The following is a 26,218-nucleotide window of genomic DNA, read 5'->3' on the forward strand; positions in this document are numbered from 1 at the left end:
TACATTCCATCTGTAGGGGAAGACATTAATCTCCGAGCACTGTGAGCACTGCGTTCTTTTCCTGGCACTTGATGCCAGCTGTGGTTGTTTTATCTCTTCTATGCCAACACGTTGCTTCTGTGATCCATTTTGCCCATGGCTTTGGCTGTCTATTAATGACATACTTTTGACAATCACGGCCTTTGTTGAAAGACAGCACAAATATGTAAATAAGAGGGGTCCTTGTTGGGAACATATATATTGAATTCTTAGACAATGATATGTAAAGAACACTGACTAAAAGTTTTGCCATAATTAAAATCAATATCTCCATTTGTCCCATGTCCCATTTATACTGCACAGACCCTCTGTTGGGGCGTTTTCTAATTATAATTATTTGGTTCCTATCGATAGACTTCCAGAACGCAGGTAGGTCTCGCGCTCTGCCGTGAATACAGCTCTGAAGTGGATGATATATACCATTAGTGCTCACTTTTAGTTGATTGACTTTAGGCTTTATTGATGATTCCAATGTAAATAAGCTGGGGGACCATATTTTCTTTTTTTTCTTTAACCAGGTGATTTATAAAATGTGCGGCAGAGCAGTTAGCATTTCAGGGGTTAGCAATGATTATTAAGACATCAGTAAAGCTGTCTGTAATTTTTCTGACTAACCTTTCCTGTCCTTCCTTTCTTTGTTGTAGCTGATTCTGCTTCAGGCTGCCGCTGTTCTTTCTATAGTCGTAGTGGGTGATGTCTGAGCGTCTCTAAAAGACCCTAACATTCGGCTAGGTGTGTATTGCCTTTTTCTCCCCTCTGCATGCGTTCTTTGCTCTTGCACTTCGTTTTTTATTTTGCTCTTCTAAAAATATTTATTATGTTTTCTTTCTCGTGAACTGTGATGTGCTCTCTTTATTCCATTAGATTTTAGAATTCATTATACACCTGCCATCAATACGCAGAGAGGAATCCGGCCTATAGAGGGGCCGGTATAATACTGAAACTTGGATACCAGCATATCATATTTAAACCCCCATCGGCCCAATAGTTAGATCTTTAGAACAGAACAACATTGCTATTTATGGCTATATTATCAGTGCCATCCATCACAATGCCAGAGAATAAAAAGAAAAACACATGTAAGTCTCGCATTGACTGTCATTATTCAACATGTTACTAAAACGTTTACTTAGTCAATTATCTAGTCATACTATTTTTGGGAAATCATTGTGCTAATAAATATGGCTGCCACAAGGTTTGTAATCCAGCTTCTCTGGGTTTTAAGATAACAAATCTGCCTAGAGGTGCAGTTAAAATAGATGGCAGGTTTTATTGCATAATTAGGCAGATTTAGAAGGAGCACCATGATGTTGCTATTATTTGTTATCCTGTCTTTTCACACTATTTACAGCTTAGAGATTAGTAAATATTTAAAGGAAACCTGTCATGTCCCCAGACACTAAAGTATTAACTCACAAGTGTGGGGTTATGCTGCAGATTAACCCCTTTCCGACGTATTTGTATGCCCACGTTGGACTCCCCCTGCTTTCTGCAGGCTCCTATGACATGTGCCCCTCCAACTGCCGCGGGTGGAATCGTGATCCACCCACGGCTGTTAACTTGTTAAATGCCGCTGTCAATCTCTGACAGCAGCATTTAACTCGCAATTACCGGAAGCACATCGCAAATCCCGCCCATCGGTGACCCTGTTACATGATAGTGGGTCAATGATGAGTTGGCATGACAACCAGAGGTCTGATAGTGCATTTGTCTGGAGGCCTGGACGGGTAAACCTATCTGCTTTTTTGCTGTTTTCTCCCCTCTCATGACAACCAGAGGTCTACAGCAGACCTCTATGGTTGTCATTGCCAGAGTGCTAAGAGCGCCGCCCCGTGGTCAGCGCCCGTAGCAAGTGAGCATTTCTGCACTATTGAAGCATGCAAAAAGTTAAAAAAAAAATGTTTTTAAAAATTTCAAAAATAAAAAAAATAAAAGTTCAAATCACCCCCCTTTCGCCCCATTTAAAATAAAACAATAAAAAAATAAAATATACACATATTTGGTATCGCCGCGTTCAGAATCACCCAGTCTATCAATATAAAAAAATAATTAGTCGTTAAACGGCGTAATGAGAAAAAAATTAAAAACGCCAGAATACGTTTTTTTTGGTTGCCGCTACATTGCAATAAAGTGCAATAACAGGCGATCAAAAGATCGTATCTACACCAAAATGGTATAAAGAAATGTTAGCTCGGTGTGCAAAAAGTAAGCCCTCACCCAGCCCCAGATCACCAAAAATGGAGACGCTACAGGTCTCGAAAATGACACCATTTTTTTAAATAAAAAAGAACCTAGACATGTTTGGTGTCTGTGAACTCATAGTGACCTGGAAAATCATAATAGCAGTTCAGTTTTAACATTTAGTGAACATGGTTAAAAGAAACAAACAGAAAAAACAACCGTAGAATTGCACTTTTTTTTGCAATTTCACCACACTTGGATTTTTCTTGCCGTTTTCCAGTACACAATATGTTAAAACCTATGGTGTCGTTAAAAAGTACAACTCTTCCCGCAAAAAACAAGCCCTCACATGGCCATATTGACTAAAAATAAAAAAGTTGTGGCCCTGGGAAGAGATAGAGCAAAAAACAGAAATTCAAAACCTGAAATACCCCTGGTCGTTAAGGGGTTAATAGCATTCTAAACCTTTGCGGCAGCCGCACTGACCGCCTGTCTACCAGGAGGACATGAATTGATTCCCTCCCGGCAGCCTTCGGCTTTCAGTTATTGAGGCTTGATGGCTTCAGTCATTGCTCAGTACATAGTGAGCGTCAGCTGTAACCACTCACTGGCACTGACTGACAGCCGGATTACAAGTGCTTGGGGACATGACAGGTTCCCTTTAACAACTTCATTCAGTAATGTAAACTGGTCAGTCATAACATTTAAACCACTGCCAGGTGAAGTAAATAACATTGATTATCTCTTTACAATGGTATATGTTAAGGGCTGGGATATATTAGGCTGCAAATAAGCAGTCAGTTTGGAATTTGAGGTTCTGGAAGCTTAGCAGATCGGCAAGTGAGAATTTGAGAGACTTTGAAAAGTGCTAAATTGTGATGGATAGATGACTAGGTCAGAGGATTTTCAAAGGTGGAAAATTTTGGGTCCTTGCAATAACACCTTACTGCAAAATGACTTAACTGTACGTCAAGATTGTAGGTCATTTTCTAAAATTTGATGTACGATTACTTCAGAGAGATGGCATAAACTCCTGAATTATGATGAGCTCAGAGGGTTGGAGACACAGCAGAAGCACTCACTTCTGTGATAAAACAGGCAGAGATATGAGTTACCTGAGGCAGAGATATGAGTTACCTCAGGCACAGATATGAGTTCCCTCAGGCAGAGAGATGTGTTACCCCAGGCAGAGAGATGTGTTACCTGAGGCAGAGATATGTGTTACCCCAGGCAGAGATATGAGTTCCCTCAGGCAGAGAGATGTGTTACCTCAGGCAGAGAGATGTGTTACCTCAGGCAGAGAGATGTGTTACCTCAGGCAGAGAGATGTTACCCCAAGCAGAGAGATATGTTACCTCAGGCAGAGATATGTGTTACCTGAGGCAGAGATATGAGTTACCTCAGGCACAGATATGAGTTCCCTCAGGCAGAGAGATGTGTTACCCCAGGCAGAGAGATGTGTTACCTGAGGCAGAGATATGAGTTCCCTCAGGCAGAGATATGAGTTCCCTCAGGCAGAGAGATGTGTTACCTCAGGCAGAGAGATGTGTTACCTCAGGCAGAGAGATGTGTTACCTCAGGCAGAGAGATGTGTTACCTGAGGGAGAGAGATGTTACCCCAAGCAGAGAGATATGTTACCTCAGGCAGAGATATGTGTTACCTGAGGCAGAGATATGAGTTACCTCAGGCACAGATATGAGTTCCCTCAGGCAGAGAGATGTGTTACCCCAGGCAGAGAGATGTGTTACCTGAGGCAGAGATATGTGTTACCCCAGGCAGAGATATGAGTTCGCTCAGGCAGAGAGATGTGTTACCTCAGGCAGAGAGATGTGTTACCTGAGGCAGAGAGATGTTACCCCAAGCAGAGAGATATGTTACCTCAGGCACAGATATGAGTTACCTGAGGCAGAGAGATGTGTTACCCCAGGCAGAGATATGTGTTACCTCAGGCAGAGATATGAGTTACCTCAGGCAGAGAGATGTGTTACCTCAGGCAGAGAGATATGTTTCCTCAGGCAGAGAGATGTGTTACCTGAGGCAGAGAGATGTTACCCCAAGCAGAGAGATATGTTACCTCAGGCAGAGATATGTGTTACCTGAGGCAGAGATATGAGTTACCTCAGGCACAGATATGAGTTCCCTCAGGCAGAGAGATGTGTTACCTCAGGCAGAGAGATGTGTTACCTGAGGCAGAGAGATGTGTTACCCCAGGCAGAGATATGAGTTCCCTCAGGCAGAGAGATGTGTTACCCCAGGCAGAGATATGTGTTACCCCAGGCAGAGATATGAGTTCCCTCAGGCAGAGAGATGTGTTACCTCAGGCACAGATATGAGTTACCTGAGGCAGAGAGATGTGTTATCTGAGGCAGAGAGATGTGTTACCCCAGGCAGAGATATGTGTTACATCAGGCAGAGAGATCTGTTACCTCAGGCAGAGAGATATGTTACCTCAGGCAGAGAGATGAGTTACCTGACGCAGAAATATATGTTACCCCAGGCAGAGATATGAGTTACCTGAGGCAGATATATGAATTACCTCAGGCAGAGGTATGAGTTACCTGAGGCAGAGATATGAGTTACCTGAGGCAGAGATATGTGTTACCTCAGGCAAAGAGATGTGTTACTTCGGGCATAGATATGTGTTACCCTGGGCAGAGAGATGTGTTATCTCAGGCAAGGAAATATGTCAGCTTAAGCTGCAAGTTCCTGCCGATTCATCTGTACACTCACTTATCATAAGTTACTTTTGCCCACCCCTGCCCAGTAGCTGTGTAATGTGCTGAACATGAACTGGAGCAGCTCTGCACAGACATAGGAAATAACAGTACATAGCAGGGACATATTTATACAATTAGGAACATTCATTTAACACATCCAATTGTGGAACTTATTATTCCAAGATCGATTGATTAAAATGTACTTTGTCCATGGGACAACTGTTTAATTTTTTCTTCTTCATAACTCTTTTGGGGTCCTGAATTCCTCAGTGATTCACTGTTGTTTAAGTGGAATTTGGGGAACCTCGACAATATTAATCTGTTGGTTTTAATATTATGACTGATCAGTGCATATTGAAAGAAGCAAATCCTTTTTAAACTTTGTCCTTCGCTTATAAAGCTGTTATGGAGCCTGAGTATAGCAGACATATTTCGTTTACTTGCAGCTGATTATAGGTTTAATTTCATGGAAGCTGCACTAATTATATATTTAGTAATTAACACTGTCTTGGAAAATATTATAGTTATGCTTTCCTACGAGAAATGCTAATAGCTTTACTTTAACTAGTTGTGAAATGAAAATGATCTAACCCTAAAATTATATAAATATGACACATTTTAGGCATTGCTGATTAATTTGTGCAGCAGTATGTCATTTCTTAATGTAGCCATGAGTTTATATAAAAAATATATGCATTTGTTTTTATTTTATTGAATAAAAAAAAATGAATCATCCTATCATGTATGTAATACGTGACCTAATTTCTACTGTACAGGTGAAAAGAAAGCGCGTTCTTTCTGCATCCTCCTTCTCCATTATGTTCATATCTGTTTATACATCATAATAGTCGCGTTATTGCAAATCTAGCCTGATATTTCCACTGATTAGTCACAGTATGGATGGAAAATCCAACAAATCCAGCACGGCTTGTTCCAAGGCAAAAGGTCTCCACTGTCTTTTGTTTGCTCATATAGGCGCCATTCAGTATTGTGACTGGCGCATGTGCATGCGGGCCTCGTCATACTCTCCACATACCAGTCATGCAAATGCCCGATACGATCTTGTAGGCTGGAATTTAAAAGGAAAGCATTCAGCATTGCTCATTAAAAATAAACATGTTCTTTGCTTCCCTTTGCTGTCCCTGATTTGATTTTCAGAGCCATAAAACCCCACAGCCCACGAGTACATACTCCAAATGCCTACTAGTTTGAGGATCACAAGTTTTCTAGCATTTCTGCTTCGTTGCAAAGATTGAAAGCCTACCTTAATGTTGTCAAATTGATGAGATCTTCAAAGAGTAGTCTCTGCTTCCAAGAAACCTATTATCTTTATGTTCTTTAACTTTACATTGTTATTTGCACAATGAAAATGATTTTGGAATATGCATGAAAATTTAATGTCAAATAGAAGCTTATTTTCTCCTTAAGGGCTTCGTATTTCCCCCAAGAGATTGTTTTACTCCTTAAAGTAGTAGCGGCTTGTTAATGCAAGCCAGTGGCAATTGTGTTTTTAAGTATTTTATAAAGATTGTTGCCTGGGTTTTTCTGTAATAATGTTGGAGAGAACACATTTATGTTAAAAGAGGTTAGGTATAAAATTAATTGTTGTTTTATAGAAGCAAAAGGCAGCAAAATGGCAAAATCTGTTCACGGAAACCTGAATTTCTCACCACCACAACACATGAATATGTTCATCCTGTGCAATAAATCATCACATTGCATGTTCAGTGATCTCTGTGAGTGATATGTGTACATGCTCCCGGTTCACCGAGCAACCGATAACCGTTTTCTAATTTTCCACCTTTTCCTTAAACCCTCTTTAGCAGTTACCAGCAAGACTTCTTTCACAAACAGTTATGGATGACTATGACATAAGGTCTGCTGCCAGTATCCTGGCCTCTGTGAAAGAGCAAGAAGCGCGCTTTGAGAGGTTGACCCGAGCTTTAGAAGAAGAACGTCGTAATGTGTCCCTTCAACTTGAGCGTGCCAATGTGCCCTCTGAAAGAATGAGCATGTGCAACATTGGTAATGGGCAACCGCTAACCACTGCCTGGCAGCAGCTAGTTCTGCAGGTAAAACCTGCTTTTTATATTGTGTTATCACTCGTGTACCAATGATTATTTGCTTGCATATGTTACTACAATTGGTTTTAACATGTTTTACAAGTAGGAGCTGTTCTTTAATTCTATTTATTGTGTATGCAATGTTCTATCCTTTTGCTGCTTTCATCTCTCAGCATTGATTAACTAGCATTGGTACTGTGGACTCTAGGAAACTGACCGACCTATGAGTCATTATGACTAGTGATGAGCGAGTATACTCGTTGCTCGGGTTTTCCTGAGCATGCTCGGGTGATCTCCGAGTATTTTGGCGTGCTCGGAGATTTAGTGTTTGTCGACGCAGCTGAATGCCTGTTTCTGGAATTCCCACATGTATTCAGCCTGTCTAGTAGCCGCAAATCATGCAGCTGGGTCGACAGAAACTAAATCTCCGAGCACGCCAAAGTACTAGGAGGACACACGAGCATGCTCGGGGAAACCCAAGCAACAAGTATACTCGCTCATCACTAATTATGACTTTTTATCTCATCTTCAGTGGTCAGCCGTACAAACTTTGATGACAATTTTAAAGAGCAACATCACATGCTTAAGCCTATTGACTTTTAGAACCATATGATTTGTCAAAACTACACATCACACTACTAATTTATCATTTTGTTATACAGAAGTCTGCCCATGTTGGTGAACGATTTATTCATTACAAATACTTTACAAACGAAAATTTTTTTTTTTTTACTTGCCTAACCCCAACAATTGGCAATGGCATAACATTCAATAATGACCTAGGTAATTATATAATGACGGCTAGCATTGCTAATTGTCACTAATATAGTGACTAACATGTAATTAATCCAAATAAATTATCCACCTGCTTTGTGAGGCCAGTACTTTTTTTTTCTGAGTGGGTAGGGTGGGGATTGTTATGCCTTCCTTTAGATAAAATAGTCAGGTCTGAAGAAAGGTTTAATTTGTTAGGTCTCTTACTATGCATTTTTAGGCTCATTATGGGTCTATAATGACTAGGGAAGTGACAAAGGATCTTGCTTGCCTATTGACTTTGAATGATTACATGATCAGTTTAATACTGGCCTCCGATTATGAAGATGTAATTGGAATGCAGGCATATATGAGAGATGGGGCTTGTTCACACATCTTTTTTGATGTTTCGTTTTTACCCTGAAAAAGAAAAGCTGTTTTACAGTAGTAGCAAAGTGAATTAATTTCTGAAATTTTGTGCACTTGCTACTTACCATATATTTTTTTTCCTACACATTTGAACCATCAAAGCATTTTTTTTTCAAAACAGCAGCATGTCTAGTCCCTCAACCTTTTTGCAGCAAATGAATGGGAAAAAAATGTTCCTGTGCTGACATAATCTTATAAATGTGTCACCTCTTTGTGCTCTGTAATGTCCGTATCTCACCATACAGGAAAATGGTCTGATCTTGCCACAGCTCCTGGGCAGGGGAGAGAGAAAAAAGCATACAGAGATTACAGTATATGATTGTAAATTATTCCATCTTTGAAGTAAAATATTAAAAAAAACAGGTAGGGAAATGCTTTACCTCACAAAAAGAATCAGCTGTGATCCCATGCTGTCCTGTCTGTATACTCTCTTTTGCTTCCTCCCCTGCCCAGGAGCTGTGGTATGATCAGACCATGTTCCTGCACGGTCAGACACAGCCATTACACAGTATACAGCAGGGGCACATTTATAAGATTATCTCAGCAAAGGAACATTTTATTTAAACACATCCAATTGTGGAAATTATTATTATTCGAAGAGGTATTGATTAAAATCAACTTTAAAATTAACTTTATTTGTGGGAAAACCCCTTTAAGTTATAAACGTGGGTGAATTGACACTTGCAGTATATGGGTATGGTCCCCACTTCTTTTTTTGTTCTATTAATTTGGTCATCTTGATTGTCATTGAATCTAGGAAACACGTTCTTTTGGTATCAGTTTTTAATTTTTGTCTATACTGTACAATTTAGAAGCAGAACAAGAACCTTTAGGCTATGTGCACACGCTGCGGATTCACCTGCAGGTCTTTCCGTGCGGAACCACAGGTAAAACCGCAGGTAAAGTGACCTGCGGTTTTCCTGCGGTTTCACGCCTCTACTATGTTAAAGGTGTGAAACCGCAGCGGAATCCTCAGAAACAATTGACATGCTGCGGTTTTATAAACCACAGCAAAACCACATGGAAAAACCGCAGCGTGAGCACAGCGGTTTTTAAAACCCATAGGGTTACATGGTACTGTACCATGTCTGCGGAACTGCTGCAGTTCCGCAGGGCCAAAACCGCAGCAGAACTGCAGCAAAAACTGCAGCATGTGCACATAGCCTTAGATGCTACTATGTGATGAGCCCACACTGAAAAGAACATTACTGCATCTGTGTCTTAGGCTACTTTCAGATTTCCGGATTTTAAATCCGGCGGGCTGCGGCGAAAAGTTGTCAAACTGGATCAGGTAGAAACCGCAGCCCGCCGGATCATCTGTTTTTGCCAGATACGGTGTAGGAGAGGGAGAAAGAGTTTTCACACATGCGCTCTGCAAAAAAGCGGTCCGGCGCTGTCAAAAAACGTTGCATGGAACTTTTTTTTGCAGATGCCGGACAGGCATTTTTTGCCATTTCCGGCAAAAGACGGACACACCGCATGGCCATCAGGCGCAATGCGGCGATAATGTAAGTCTATGGGAAAAAAGCCGGATCCGGTGGCAAAGTTCTCCCAACTTTTGAAGAAGGGAATGATGGACACGCCCAGCCACACCCATTTAACAACTAGTCACACCCATGTGCACACCTAATCACACCCATTTAGCACTGCTGATCACACTGACTGGTACTGAGGGCACAGTGGCTGGCATTATGGGCACACTGACTGGCACTAAGGAAGAGGGAAAACAGAGAGAGAGAGAAAAAAGAAAACAGAGAGAGCGAGAAAGAAAGGGGAAAGAAAGAAAGAACAGTGAGAGACAAAGAAAGAACAGAGAGAGACAGAGAAAGAACAGAGAGAGAAAGAAAGAGGGGAAAGAAAGAAAGAAAGAAAGAAGAGAGAGAGACAGAGAAAGAACAGAGAGAGAAAGAAAGAAGTAAAGAAAAGAAAAGAAAGAAAGAACAGAGAGAAAGAAAGAACAGAGAGAGAAAGAAAAAGAGAGAAAGAAATAAAGATTCTACAAAGATACTATAGCAGCCCGGCTCCCATTGTAGTGCCCACCTGAGCCTCCCGGTTGCAGGACCTATCATGATCCGCTCACATGGCCGGCATCCCCGATTCCAAGGCGATCCTGCTGTCTGTGCTGTCGGAGGAGGAAACGGTGATGGATCTGAAGCATTCCTAGTTCCGTCACAATCTCCTCAAGAAATTATCTCATTTCCGGTCAGCTTCCAGCACATCACTTCAGGTGGAACGTCATGTGTGTGTTTTAAAATGCTCCTCGGGGCTCCGCCGTGTACTCCTGTGTCCGTGGGAAAAGCACGCTTTGTATGCTTTGTACACACTTGGCTCCGCTCCGTACATCCCGTACACATATGGCTCCACTCCATACACACACGGCTCCACTCTGTCCACCTCATACACGCGTGGCTCCTCTCCGTACACCTCGTACACACGGCTCCTCTCCGTACACCTCGTACACGCGCGGCTCCTCTCCATACACCTCGTACACGCGTGGCTCCTCTCCGTACACCTCATACACACACGGCTCCTCTCCGTACACGCGCGGCTCCTCTCCGTACACCTCGTACACACGCGGCTCCTCTCCGTACACCTCGTACACACGCGGCTCCGCTCCGTACACCTCACACACACACGGCTCCTCTCCGTCCACCTCATACACACACGGCTCTGCTACATACACACTGTAAATCCTGACCCCACACATACTTACCTCAACCAGCACCATGACAACAGCAAAGCAGAGTCTTGCAGACGGTAGAGGCAAGGCTGAGCGCACAGGACCTGTGATGAGGTCACAGGAGGGGCGGAGTCAGGGGTGACATGATCGGGGGTCTGGACGAAGGCTCCTGATCATGTGACCCCCTGACTCCTCCCCTCCTGAGACCTCATCACAGGTCCTGCGAACAGAGCGAGCAGGCAAAGCGAGTGCGACGCTGTGAGTGGCTGCGGGGGGGAGGGGGTCTCATGCTAAGGCGAGGTGGGGGGGCGTGGTGGCTTATCTCCCTGCAGTGCGGGAGGAACTTGTAAACTATCACCGCCGTGCCCGCATAGGGCCGGCGGAAGGAGCAACAGTGGCCGCAGCAGCTGGCAAGCGGCCAGATGATTGGGCGCTGCCGCCCGCGGCCCACGTGACAGCGGCCCAGCGGGAAAATGCCCGGTTGGTTATATTGCCAATCCGGGCCTGCTGCCTTGGACTTTAGATTGTGTATACACATAGATGAGTCCTATAGTATTGTTGTTTTGGGAAGTATAATTTTGTGAATTGGAAAAGTGTAAATAGAACATTTCTTCCACATTTTATGTAACTTAATATAGTACGGCCAGGCTTCTTTACCTTTTTTAGTGCTGAAATAAGCGTAGCCTATATTACTTGGTGTGGTTTTCGATCTTTGCTCCCATGTTGTTAGATGAAACCCATTACCTTTTGTCTTGCGGAAAAAAAAGCACTCAAGTTATTTATCAGCAAAAGAAATAAATTGCAGTTGAACCATTGTTTTTAGCACTGCAGTAGAAATACGATATATTTAATGACTGCACGCTGGCCATGATATTTTTCCTGTGAAAGGATTATTCCATGAAATAATACTACCAGTACATTTATCTCATAGCCTGTGTCTGCTATGGTACAACAATTGCCACACACTAAGTCCACAGGGGCAACTCGCTTGATTTTTTGATGTACCACCAGAGGCATAGAAAGTAATTGCTCATTACTACATGGCTATAATTTTGAATTGACGGAATGGCTGAGAAAAAGTTTGAGTTTTTAAAAGGGATTTCAAACTAACAAAATTAAATGGAGATTGAGTATGCATGCTACCGCTCCATACAGCTCTTTGGGATGTATGGAAACAGTCCGGTACGCTTATATTTACTTTTTTACTTTAAAGAGTTATTCCAAACTAAGTTGAGATAGTTATACCCTCCATCCGGAATCTAAGCCATGGAGGTGGAGCATTGGAAACCGTTGAGAGTGACCTAGGAAGTTAAAGAAAAAGAACTGTTCTGCCACTTTCGGCTCTGTATCTCAACCTCCAATGGTCAAAGCCTGGTGAGAGTTACTCTTGTCTCGTCCATGGAAGGCTGAGATGGGAGTGGGAGTAACCCTTTAAAGTAATGTTCCAAACTACATGCAGCAGCGCCGGGCATTACGACTGCTGCCCGGTATGTTTTTTTCTAAAACACTCCAGCATTTCAGTGAAAATGTAGTTTGAGGAGTCAGAAGGGGACTTTTAAAAGGCAGAGACAAAACTTGACTGGCGCTGCCCTGAGCCGGATTCTCCCTGCTTCTCTCTTTCAGGTCCTTCCCTATGCACCTGTCAGTCAACTAGAGGAGTGCAGGGAGAAGCCGGCTGGGGGTAGGGCCGAACTAGTCATATCTCTCCTTATAGTCCCTTGGCCAACTCTTCAAACTGTTTTCTCTGAAATACTTCAGAGAAAAACATACCTGATTGCAATCGTGCAGCCATTCTCTGACTCATGCTGCCCAGTTTTTGGACAGCATAAATCAAGTGACAGGTTCCCTTTAATATATTAATTATTGCTTGTAACATAACTGCTCAACAAACGTAGACAATGTATTCAAGCTTTCTTTTTTTGCCACCTTTCCAGTATTCGTGCCATAATTTAAAAATATTGTTCATAAACCTAAATGTGACCCCAGCGTGTGAACACAGCATAGCTGACACAAATGTAATTGACAGTTACATTAACCTGACTGAACACAGCCAGGCGAGACAGGAATGAATAATATTGAGTCTAAATTATATATTGCACCTTACTATGATACTAACCTAATCACCACAGCCTTGCTGCAAAAAATGAGACCAAGGTCAGATGAAATAAAAAAGGCTGAAGAAAAAGGGTATTGAAATAAATCAGTCATAGCTAAGGTCTGTATTCATTCAGTGTCTGTGCAAAAATGGGATTCATGGAAGAGTAACAACACGATATCTACCGCTATCTAACAGTAACATCAATGGTTATCTCAGGATAAGAAAAAGAATAATAAATGGGTTATCCACAAGTCTTTAACCCCTTAACCCCCAAGGGTGGTTTGCACGTTCATGACCGGGCCAATTTTTACAATTCTGACCACTGTCCCTTTATGAGGTAATAACTCTGAACCGCTTCCATGGATCCCACTGATTCTGACATTGTTTTCTCGTGACATATTGTACTTCATGTTAGTGGTAACATTTCATTCAAATAACTTGCGTTTATTTGTGAAAAAAGCGGAAATTTGGTGAAAATTTTGAAAATTTCACAATTTTCCAGCTTTGAATTTTTATGCCCTTAATTCACAGAGATATGGCACACAAAAAAAACTTAATAAATAACATTTCACATATGTTTACTTTATATCAGCACAATTTTGGAACCAAAATTTTTGTTTGTTAGGAAGTTATAAGGGTTAAAAGTTGACCAGCAATTTCTCATTTTTGCAACACCATTTTATTTTTACGGACCACATCATATTTGAAGTCACTTTGAGGGGTCTATATGATAGAAAATACCCAAAAGTGACACCATTCTAAAAACTGCTTAAAAGGTGCTCAAAACCATATTCAAGAAGTTTATTAACTCTTCAGGTGCTTCACAGGAATTTTTTGAATGTTTAAAAAAAATGAACATTTAACTTTTTTTCACAAAAAAATTACTTCAGGTCCAATTTTTTTTATTTTACCAAGGGTAACAGGAGAAATTGGACTGCAAAAGTTATTGTGCAATGTGTCCAGAGTACGCTGATACCTGATATGTGGGGGGAACCACTGTTTCGGCGCAAGGCAGAGCTCAGAAGGGAAGGAACGCCGTTTGACTTTTTCAATGCAAAATTGGCTGGAATTCAGATTGGATGCCATGTCACGTTTGGAGATCCCCTGACGTACCCAAACAGTGGAAACCCCCCACAAGTAACCCCATTTTCGAAACTAGACCCCCCCAAGGAACTTATCTAGATATGTGGTGAGAATTTTGAACCCACAAGGGCTTCACAGAAGTTTATAACGTACAGCCGTACAATTAAAAAATCATATTTTTTTTTAGCAAAAATGATCTTTTCACCCCCAATTTTTATTTTGCCAAGGATAACAGGACCTAGAAGTTATTGTGCAATTTGTCCTGAGTACGCTGATACCCAATATGTGGGTGTAAACGACTATTTCGGCGCATGGCAGAGCTCGGAAGCGAAGCAGCGCCATTTGACTTTTTGGCTGGAATTGAGATCGGACACCATGTCGCATTTGGAAAGCCTCTGATGTACCAAAACAGTGGAACTAGACCCCCCAAGGAACTTATCTAGATGTGTGGTGAGAACTTTGAACCCCCAAGGGCTTCACAGAAGTTTATAACGTACAGCCGTACAATTAAAAAAGCCCCTGATGTGCCTAAACAGTGGAAACCCCCCACAAATTACACCATTTTGGAAACTAGACCCCCTAAGGAACTTATCTAGATGTGTGGTGAGCACTTTGAAACCCCCAGTGCTTTACAGAAGTTTATAACGCCCGGGCGTGAAAATAAAAAAATCATATTTTTTCCACAAACATGACCTTTTAGTCCCCAATTTTTTATTTTCCCAAGGGTAACAGGAGAAATTGGACCCCAAAAGTTGTTGTCCAATTTGTCCTGAGTACGCTGATACCCCATATGTGGGAGAAAACTACTGTATGGGGAAACGTCAGGGCTCGGAAGGGAAGTAGTGACGTTTTGGAATGCAGACTTTGATGGAATTGTCTGCAGGTGTCATGTCGCGTTTGGAGAGCCCCTGATGTACCTAAACTGTTGAAACTCCCCACAAGTGACCCCATTGTGGAAACTAGACCCCCCACGGAACTTATATAGATGTGTGGTGAGCACTTTGAACCCCCAAGTGCTTCACAGAAGTTTACAACGCCCGGGCGTGAAAATAAAAAAATCATTTTTTTTCCACAAAAATAATATTTTTGTCCCCAATTTTTTATTTTCCTAAAGGTAACAGGAGAAATTGGACCCCAAAAGTTGTTTTGCAATTTGTCCTGAGTACGCTGATACCCCATATATGGGGGTAAAACACTGTTTGGGCACATGGCAGAGCTTGGAAGGGAAGGAGCACCATTTGACTTTTTCAGCGCAGAATTGGCTGGAATTGAGATCAGACACCATGTTGCGTTTGGAGAGCACATGATGTGCACAAACAGTGGAAACCCCCAAATCTAACTCCAACCCTAACCCCAACACACCCCTCACCCTAATCTCAGCCCTAACCCTAGCCAGAAAATGGAAATAAATACGTTTTTTTAATTTTATTATTTTTCCATAACTAATGGGGTGATAACGGGGGGTTTGATTTACTATTTATAGCAGGTTTTTATATTTGGCAGCTGTCGCACGCTAAAAGACACTTTTTATTGTAAAAATAGGTTTTGCATCACCACATTTTGAGAGCTATAATTTTTCCATTTTTTGACCCACCGAGTCATGTGAGGTCTTATTTTTTGCAGGACGAGTTGACGTTTTTATTGGTACCATTTTCGGACACGTGACATTTTTTAATCGCTTTCCGATTTTTGGGACGCAGAATGAACAAAAACCAGCATTTCAAGAATTTCTTTTGGGGGGGTGCGTTTAAACCGTTCCGTGTGCGGTAAAATTGATAAGGCAGTTTTATTCTTTGGGTCAGTACGATTACAGCGATACCTCATTTATGTCTTTTTTTTATGTTTTGGCGCTTTTATGCAATGAAAACAATTTTATATAAAAAATAATTATTTTTGCATCGCTTTAATCTGCAAGCTATAACTTTTTAATTTTTTCACTGATGATGCTGTATGGTGGCTCGTTTTTTGCGGGACAAGATGACGTTTTCAGCGGTACCATCGTTATTTATATCCGTCTTTTTGATCGCGCGTTATTTTGTTCGGCGTTATGATGATAAAGCTTTATTTTTTGGTTTGTTTTTTATTTTTATTTTTTAAGGGGTTCGCTAAGGGGGTTAACTAATGGGACAGTTTTATAGGGTGGGTCGTTACAGACGCGGCGATACCAAATATGTTTACTTTTATTGTTTTTTTTACTTTATTTCCAAAAAATGAATTTATTAGGGAATATTTTTTTTTAATTTATTTTGCGATTTTTTAAATACATTTTTTACACTTTTTTTTTTAACTTTATTACAATGTCCCGGTGGGGACATAACTGTCATATGACAGATCGCTGATCTGTCACATCACAGATCGCTGTGACAGATCAGCGATCTGTCACAGGCAGTGCAAAAGGCTTCCTCGTGCCTGCGCTTTGCAGGCACTGAGGAAGTCGGTTCACTGCAGGCCCCCGAAGGTCCCCGCCGCCATTTTGGATCCAGGGACCTGCAGGGAAGGAGGCCCCCGCGGCAGCGCTGCACATTGCGCTGCTGTGGGGGTCTCAGGGAAGCACGGGGGGAGCCCCCTCCCTGCCGATGCTTCCCTAAATCCCTGGTACACTGCAATCGTGTCCGCCCCTGACACATAGTGCCGGGTGTCAGCTGTGATAAGCAGCGCTCACCACGTGGGCGCCGCTGATTGCTATGACGTATTATCCCGTCCCTGGGAATTAAGTCCCAGGGCACATGGACGGGATGGTATGTCATATGGCAGAAAGGGGTTAAAGAATTTTGGGAGATTACAGGTTCTATTATTGTTTCTCCAGTGCAAATTCGGAATTGTCTATGTTCAGATCAAAAGTCACATATGGTAAGGCAGTGACACAATATGATGCTGATCTTCTACCTCTACCTCATTATTGAAGTAAACAATAACTTTTGCACGAAAAAAAAAATTATAAAGAAGATATATTGCTCAATTCACTTATTCCATTTTTGAAGCATCGATGTAAATACTTATGTTCCAAAAAATGATAAAAGTAGTCAAGGAGTGATACCTTTATTGGCTAACCAGATAATTTATATTTGCAAGCTTTTAGAGCTCAAAAGGCCCCTTCATCAGGCTATATTACAAGTGATGAAGGGGTAGTTTTGAGCTCTGAAAGCTTGCAAATATAATTTCTCTGGTTAGCCAATAAAGGTATCACTCCATGAATACTTTTCTCATTTTTTTGGGACATACGTATTTACATTGATTTTTCTGGCTAACACAGTACCACAATATTATTTTGTATTGTACATTTTTGAAGCATAAAAGTGATGCTCTCAACATGCAGTTTTCAACGTGTCAAATTTTTTTACTATTTGCAAATTATTTTAAAAAGAAGTGGAAAAATGACTGAGCTACGTCAGGTACAATTAGACTGCACCGTGTCGCGGTATACGGCGCCTGAAACACTAAAATTCCATTCTGTCTGTCATATGCTGGTTTTAGTAAATGTACCTCAATGTCTGTTGTCTAGAGGCTGAAGAGTAGCTGTTTGTTGTGACAAGTTAATGATCTCAAAGACAAGAACAAGTCTACATCTGAGTAGCTGAAGAGAACTAAATCCAAGTAAATATCCACTGTGACGCGGCCTGCAGCGTCTGAGGCTCCGTCACAGCTAGCGCTGATGAATCATCAGCGCTAGTGGTATAGCATGTCATCACTAGCGCTGATGAATCATCAGCGCTAGCGGTATAGCATAACACATATCGCGTTATGCTATAGCGTTAATGCAGCCCGTCAACGCTATGCGTTGATAGGGCTGGTTAACGCTATGTGAACCTGGCCTTACCAGAGAAACCAAGGAAAGACCTGCTCACCGGCCACCCCGAAGCACAAACATGTTTCTCATCATAGACACAGACTGTTTGGGGCCTGGGTTCTTTCTGATGCATGACAATGCTAGACCTCATGTAGCTAAGGTGTGTCAGCAGTTCCTGCATGATGAAGGCATTGATGCTATGGACTGGCTGGCCCATTCCCCAGGACTGAATCCAATTATACACATCTGGGACATCGTGTCTTGTTCCATCCACCAACAGATTGTCCAGGAGTTGACTGATGTTTTGATCCAGGTCTGGGAGGAGATCCCTCAGGAAAACATTCGCCGCCTTATCAGGACCATGACCAGGCGTTCTAGGGAAGTTATACAGGCTCGTAGAGGCCACACACGTTACTGAGCATCATCCTTGTATTGAGGCATTTCCACTGAAGTTGGATCAGCCTGTAATTTTTTTTCCACTTGGATAACAAGTATCATTCCAAATCCAGACCTCCATGGGATATTAATTTTGATTTGCATTGATTATTTTTATGTGTAATTGTTCTCAAGCCATTCCACTATGTAAGGCATAAAGATATATATATGCATTTCTATACATACATACATATATATACAGTCATGGCCAAAAGTATTGACACCCCTGCAATTCTGTCAGATAATACTCAGTTTCTTCCTGAAAATGATTGCAAACACAAATTCTTTGGTATTATTATCTTCATTTAATTTGTCTTAAATGAAAAAACACAAAAGAGAATGAAGCAAAAAGCAAAACATTGATCATTTCACACAAAACTCCCAAAATGGGCCAGACAAAAGTATTGGCACCCTCAGCCTAATACTTGGTAGCACAACCTTTAGCCAAAATAACTGCGACCAACCGCTTCCGGTAACCATCAATGAGTTTCTTACAATGATCTGCTGGAATTTTAGACCATTCTTCTTTGGCAAACTGCTCCAGGTCCCTGGGTGCCTTCTCCAAACTGCAATTTTTAGATCTCTCCACAGGTGTTCTATGGGATTCAGGTCTGGACTCATTGCTGGCCACCTTAGAAGTCTCCAATGCTTTCTCTCAAACCATTTTCTAGTGCTTTTTGAAGTGTATTTTGGATCATTGTCCTGCTGGAAGACCCATGACCTCTGAGGGAGACCCAGCTTTCTCACAGTGGGCCCTACATTATGCTGCAAAATTTGTTGGTAGTCTTCAGACTTCATAATGCCATGCACACGGTCAAGCAGTCCAGTGTCATAGGCCGCAAAGCAACCCCAAAACATCAAGGAACCTCCACCATGTTTGACTTTAGGGACCGTGTTCTTTTCTTTGAATGCCTCTTTTTTTCTCCTGTAAACTCTATGTTGATGCCTTTGCCCAAAAAGCTCTACTTTTGTCTCATCTGACCAGAGAACATTCTTCCAAAATGTTTTAGGCTTTTTCAGGTAAGTTTTGGCAAACTCCAGCCTGGCTTTTTTATTTCTCGGGGTAAGAAGTGGGATCTTCCTGGGTCTCCTACCATACAGTCCCTTTTCATTCAGACACCGACGGATAGTACGGGTTGACACTGTTGTACCCTCGGACTGCAGGGCAGCTTGAACTTGTTTGGATGTTAGTCGAGGTTCTTTATCCAACATCCGCACAATGTTGAGTTGAAATCTCTTGTCAATTTTTCTTTTCCGTCCACATCTAGGGAGGTTAGCCACAGTGCCATGGGCTTTAAATTGTTGATGACACTGCACACAGTAGACACAGGAACATTCTGGTCTTTGGAGATGGACTTGTAGCCTGGAGATTGATCATGCTTCCTCACAATTTGGTTTCTCAAGTCCTCAGACAGTTCTTTGGTCTTCTTTCTTTTCTCCATGCTCAATGTGGTACACACAAGGACACAGGACAGAGGTTGAGTCAACTTTAATCCATGTCAACTGGCTGCAAGTGTGATTTAATTATTGCCAACACCTGTTAGGTGCCACAGGTAAGTTACAGGTGCTGTTAATTACACAAATTAGAGAAGTATCACATGATTTTTCGAACAGTGCCAATACTTTTGTCCACCCTCTTTTTTATGTTTGGTGTGGAATTATATCCAATTTGGCTTTAGGACAATTCTTTTTGTGTTTTTTCATTTAAGACAAATTAAATGAAGATAATAATAACAAAGAATTTGTGTTTGCAATCATTTTCAGGAAGAAACTGAGTATTATCTGACAGAATGGCAGGGGTGTCAATACTTTTGGCCATGACTGTATATATATATATTTTTGCATCCATGTCTGAGCCTGCATTGCCCTTCATCTGTGTTTGCTGGTCAGGCAGTGTGTGGAGGTCAAACCTGAGATGTCTGTGTTCAGACCTGGTTGGCCTTCATCTGCACCTGCTCCATCTGGCTGCACGGGAGTGATGCAGATATGCTTCAGGTATGGATTGCATTTGATATGGTCTTGCTTTCAAAACATTTAGAAGGCCGCAATGGCACAGTGAATAAATAAAAATGTAGAGTAGGACCCCCCATATGAGATTGCCTTGGCGTGGTGGGGTGGCTCAATATATTGATCAATATTTTGCTAAATGTCTCATTTTGAATGCAGTAAGATATGTGCATATGCACCTCATGTTATGCGTTCTGACCACTGGCAGTGCTGGCTCTTCTCTCTTTTAATATATATATATATATATATATATATATATATATATATATATATATATATATACACATTTCTATACATACATATATATATATATATATATATATATATATATCTCTCAATGACGGACTGGGACTGAAATTCAGCCCTGGCATTTGAAATCACACAGGACCATGCTGTCCCTGTCCCTGAGCACCGAATGGGGATATATTACTAACATTACCATGCCAATATTTACTACAAGACCAATATTTCTAGTAATACCAATAATATTGATATATAAGATTAAACAGTTATAATATCAAAATAATAATATTGCAATATTACAGGAAAATACCAACAAACCACAACCAATTATTACTAGCATATACAATATTGATAATACCACCATGATGATCGTTAAAGGGATTGAGGTCTATGTAACTTCAGACATCTGAATCCTCTTAGCGCACACTACGAGGATTCTCCGGTGCCGGCATTGGGAGCGGGCCTCATGTGAACGCAAGTATGTAATTTTCACACCTCCGGCCACATTCAGAATAATTGTACTCACCTTTGCTAATCTTGCTTGTATTGAGCAAGGCCATGCATGTCTACTTAGCAGGTGACTGCATGTATGAAAATCTCATACTTGCGGTAACATGATCAGTTGCGTAACTACAGTAGGTGCGAGGGTTGAAAACGCACCCCGGTCCTGGAGACTAGGGGGCCCCAAAAGTCCCTTTGGCCTATATAAAAAAAAGTCCAATGGTATTAAAGACTTACAATAATTGAGGGCCCCATTAGAGGTTTTCCTTTGGGGCCCATGCTGTTCAAGTTACGCCACTGCAGCTCATCACCAACTTCCGGCACCAGCACCAGCAAATCCTCACAGCGTGAAAGCTCTGGGAGAATTCAGAAGTCCGCAGTCACATAGAGTCACTTCATACATTAACCTCAAGCTTGGACAACTACTTTAACCAAAAACACTGTACTAGACTGATATTACCGCCATACAGTGACCATATAATGGTAATATCCGTTTTACACGAGTGCTCTGCATGCCATATATGTGTACAGCTTGCAGGTTCTCACCTGTGACGTTCTTGCTGATTGTTGTCATTCATTTTTCCTTTTCCTGTGCATTCGTTCCAGACCACCATGACCGCTAATTCCATCTATAACTCGTCCCTGCAAAATGTAACTGTAACAACCATGCTGCCGTTACTGCATGGCCTCCCATCCCCCGCACATCAACTTACTCACTGCTTCGGGTCATGCTGTGAATTCTGTCTATTGCCAGCCCTGTGCTCTGTGCCTCTGCTCTTCTGTATGTTTCCTGGCTATGTGTGTATAGGGGGGCGGCGCCAGAGCTTTCTGGTTCTTATGCAGTCAGGGTGCACCTGTCTAATCTGTCCCTGACCAATCACCTAGAGCCCTTGACTATTTAGTTCCGCCACACCCACTGAAACATGGCCTGTGCAATGTCTAATCTCAGTTAGTATCTTGCTGCTGAGGAAACCAGGCCCTGTCCTGTGTATTTCCTCCTTCTCTGGAGGAATACTTCTTGTCTTGCTTTGTACCTTGTCTGCCTGCCAGGAGGCTGAATATCCTGGCCCTTGAGTCTTGGTCCCAGTACCTTGTCTGTATTCTGTCCTACCTTAGTCTCCCTTGTCTGTGGATTTCTTCCCTGCTGTGTCTTTCCTTGTGTCCTCCCTGTCTGTGCATCTGCACCCTTGCAGCTCTGTCTGTGCATCTGCACCCTTGCAGCTCTGTCTGTGCATCTGCACCCTTGCAGCTCTGTCTGTGCATCTGCACCCTTGCCGCTCTGTCTGTGCATCTGCACCCTTGCCGCTCTGTCTGTGCATCTGCACCCTTGCCGCTCTGTCTGTGCATCTGCACCCTTGCCGCTCTGTCTGTGCATCTGCACCCTTGCCGCTCTGTCTCTGCATCTGCACCCTTGCCGCTCTGTCTCTGCATCTGCACCGCTCTGTTCCTACCTGTTCCTTTCCGAGCCGTGCCTGCTTGCCCAGTGTCTCAGCCTGCCTGTTAGTCACACCTGTCCAAGTGACTTGTCCCCGAGTGGGATCAGCAGCCACAGCCAGACACCACCCTGGAGTGGCACCCGACAGCTACCTGCCGCACAAGCCTGACCTCACCATCAGAGGCTCCAGTGAAGACCAAGGTAGCTGTCGTAGTCACGCCCCTTCCAGGGTAGTCTGGTTTGTGGCACAGTGGGGCCACAACCCCCCGGCTCGCGCCATTCAGCCAAGATGTGAGCGTGACAGTAACACAAACATCTTCACCTTACTTATTTTCCAGGACCCTCCTCACATTCTACCATCTCTACACAAACCACAACTTATAAAGCCTTATAAGGATTCCCCTGTGCCTCTTTTAACAATGCTCCTCTTTGCCCTCATAATAATTACACTGTACCTCCTTATAATGACAAAAATATCACCTGTCTTTTCTTATAGTAATAAGAACTCCATGCTTCCCCTAAAATTATAACAATCCTTCCATTGTGCCTTCTTTTATTAATGACAGTCCGTGCATAGAAATAACAGGTGCCCCATAGAAAAAGTCCTATCACGTCACAGTCAAAGAAGAGCACATCTCCCAACATTTTAAGAAATGGGAAAGGAAATATATTGCAGCACTTAGCCAGTTATTTTACCCCTACTGAAGCCTCTAAATGGTCTCACTCACTATGATACCCCTTTCATGACCCCTGTACAGTATTATGCCCCCACAAGCCTTACACAAAGTATGATGCTCCCCATATAGTACTATTGCCACTACAGCCTCTCATACAGTATGGTATCAACCACAGCCTCCAATATACAGTATGAGAGGCACCACAGACCCTCACACATTAAGATCTCTACCACAGGACCCTAAATAAGGTGTGATGTCTACCACAGCCCCCTTACAGTTTGATGTCTCCCGTAACATCCCATACAGTATAATCTATTACTATTATCAATACAACTATTGTTAATCTGTAATTAAGACTACCATATCTTCTCAGTATAGCACGGTGAGTTGTACAATTACAATTCTGGTTCAGTTTACCATATAGTATGGTGGTCCACTCCACAGCACCTTATATACTATGATGGTCCAACTCACAGCTCCCTATATAGTGTGATTTTTCCGTCTCAACTCCCCCAAAAGTAAAAACATCTCTTTACTCACCTAATCCAGACACCTCATCCCCCGTAGCGTCTGACTACTTTTCTATCCATTCTCACAGTGGATGCTGGGGACACGATGCAGTGACGTCATTGCACCACTGACTTTTCCTGTTGATGCTGGCTTCCGGCAGGTCGCAGACAGAAGGGATGCCCGCGGCCTGTTGGGGTAAGTGACGGAGCCAGCAACTTTGTGCTCCGTCACAACAGTTAACAATATGGGCGTCTTGATGATGCAGATTCTGATAACTATGTAGCAAAGTGGTCCACTACCAGACAGGCCCTTCTGGCATTTGCCAGATGGCCAGTCCGACCCTGATATAATATAAATAACAAAGATACACCGGCGCTACCAAGTAAAAATAATAATGGATATGTGCAATACAGCCGCTGCTGGCGAATACCCAGGGTCTGTGCACACCCAGGAAAAGTATATAACGAAAAGTGAAAATTGAATTGCACCTGCGCTGGCTGTCTATATCCTGAATAGGTATTGTACTTACTTCCTGTGAACTGTGGGGCTGCAGATGAATCCAGCATGTGCCATGTATGAAAAAGGCTGTACCCCGATGGAAACCAGAGACGCAACACCAAGGAGGCGTCCCTCCTGCAGACAGTGGTGTAGGAGCGTCCCTTCAATTGACAGCCGCTGGACACGCTGAAAAAGATGGCGGCGCACTCCGGCCGAGAGGCGCCGCCGGCGTGCAGCGGCAAGGAGGGAGGAGAACCAGGTGACGTCACCGGGGAAAAAAGGGAAGGGGGCGCATACAGGCCAAACTACAAGCCAACGCGTTTCTAAGGTCTGCGGACCTTCTTCATCAGGGCTGCCCAGCGTGTCCAGCAGTTGTCAATTGAAGGGACGCTCCTACACCACTGTCTGCAGGAGGGACGCCTCCTTGGTGTTGCGTCTCTGGTTTCCATCGGGGTACAGCCTTTTTCATACATGGCACATGCTGGATTCATCTGCAGCCCCACAGTTCACAGGAAGTAAGTACAATACCTATTCATCATGACCCACTTAGGTGGTCATTGCAGGATATAGACAGCCAGCGCAGGTGCAATTCAATTTTCACTTTTCCTGATATAATATATATATATATATATACACATACACATACATACATACAGCTCTGGCAAAAATTAATTAAGAGACCACCACATCAAAAACCTGTCATGCACAGCCCATTCTGCAGACCTGAACCCAACTGAAAACCTCTGGAATGTAATCAAGGGGATGACGGATAGTCACAAGCCATCAAACAAAGAAGAACTGCTTAAATTTTTGCACCAAAAGCAGTGTGAAAGACTGGTGGAAAGCATGCCAAGACGCATGAAAGCTGTTTTTAAAAGTCATGGTTATTCCACAAAATATTGATTTCTGAACTCTTCCTGAGTTAAAACATTAGTATTGTTGTTTCTAAATGATTATGAACTTGTTTTCTTTGCATTATTTGAGGTCTGAAAGTTGTTGTTTTTTATTTTGACCATTTCTCCTTTTCAGAAAAAAAAAACAACAAAATTTATTGCTTGGAAATTCAGAAACATGTTGTCAGAAGTTTGTAGACTAAAAGAACAATTTACATTTTACTCAAAAATCTAATATATAAAGCTCAATGTGGGTGTGTATGTATGTATGTCCGGGATTTGCATCTGTACCGTCGTAGCTACAGCCACAAAATTTTGTACAGTCACACGTCTGGACCCCGAGAGAGTCATAGGCTATGTTGTGAGGTGAAATTTTAACCCCGCGCGTTCCAATTCACCAAAGAATTTTGCCCCTTTCTACATAATGGGGAAAAAGTGAAAGGAAAAGTGTTGGAGGCAAATTGACAGCTGCCAGATGTGAACAAGGGGGACTTAAAGAATGAGAGCGATGGCGCCAAAGAGTATATACCGTACAGTTGCTAAGGTGGGGCCCTGACATGACTACCATGTGCTTCAACACATATACCACCCTCAGCACACATTTCACCACACATACACCAACCACACCAACCTTGCCACATAAAAGTCGAAACACAAAAGTCGCCACTCAAAACTCGCCACGCTGTCCCAGAGCTGTTTAAAAGATGAAAAATTAGCTGTGATTGGTTGCTATCAGCAACAGTTTTCTTTGTAGACAGTTGTGGTAACTGAGGCCTGTTATTCTTATCATTTCTATGGTGTTATTGTCCTTCTGCAAAACTGGAAATAACACAATTTATTACCATGCCAACACAGACCACCCTCTGACACAGACTGCAGGGGGAGCCCAGTATCACACAGGATAGGATTAGATACACGGCTCAGCAGTCAGTATCACACAGGAGAGGATTAGATACGCAGCTCAGCACACAGTATCACACAGAATAGTATTAGATACACGGCTCAGCAGACAGTATCACACGGAATAGGATTAGATACACGGCTCAGCAGTCAGTATCACACAGGAGAGGATTAGACACATGGTTCAGCAGGCAGTATCACACAGGATAGGATTAGATACACAGCTCAGCAGTCAGTATCACACAGGATAGGAATAGATACATGGCTCAGCAGACCGTATCACACAGG

At 42.5% G+C, this 26,218-nt stretch overlaps 1 protein-coding gene across 10 annotated transcripts in view; it reads left to right on the plus strand.

The window, feature by feature from the left end:
• Positions 1–683: 683 nt before the first annotated feature.
• The window catches only part of ARVCF (ARVCF delta catenin family member), a 281,584-nt gene continuing 256,049 nt past the window's right edge, over positions 684–26,218 (plus strand). For 8 of the 10 annotated variants that reach the window (XM_073559057.1, XM_073559061.1, XM_073559062.1 and 5 more), the window contains exons 1-2: positions 904–1,118; positions 6,762–7,010. In XM_073559057.1, the coding sequence (XP_073415158.1) occupies positions 6,795–7,010 (216 nt within the window). In that variant the 5' untranslated portion in view covers positions 904–1,118; positions 6,762–6,794. The other 2 variants (XM_073559056.1, XM_073559058.1) reach the window with 2 other exon arrangements.

This window comes from Dendrobates tinctorius, unplaced genomic scaffold (genome assembly GCF_039654945.1).
Source record: "Dendrobates tinctorius isolate UK_male_01 unplaced genomic scaffold, ASM3965494v1 ptg000265l, whole genome shotgun sequence".
Taxonomy (NCBI): Eukaryota; Metazoa; Chordata; class Amphibia; order Anura; family Dendrobatidae; genus Dendrobates; species Dendrobates tinctorius.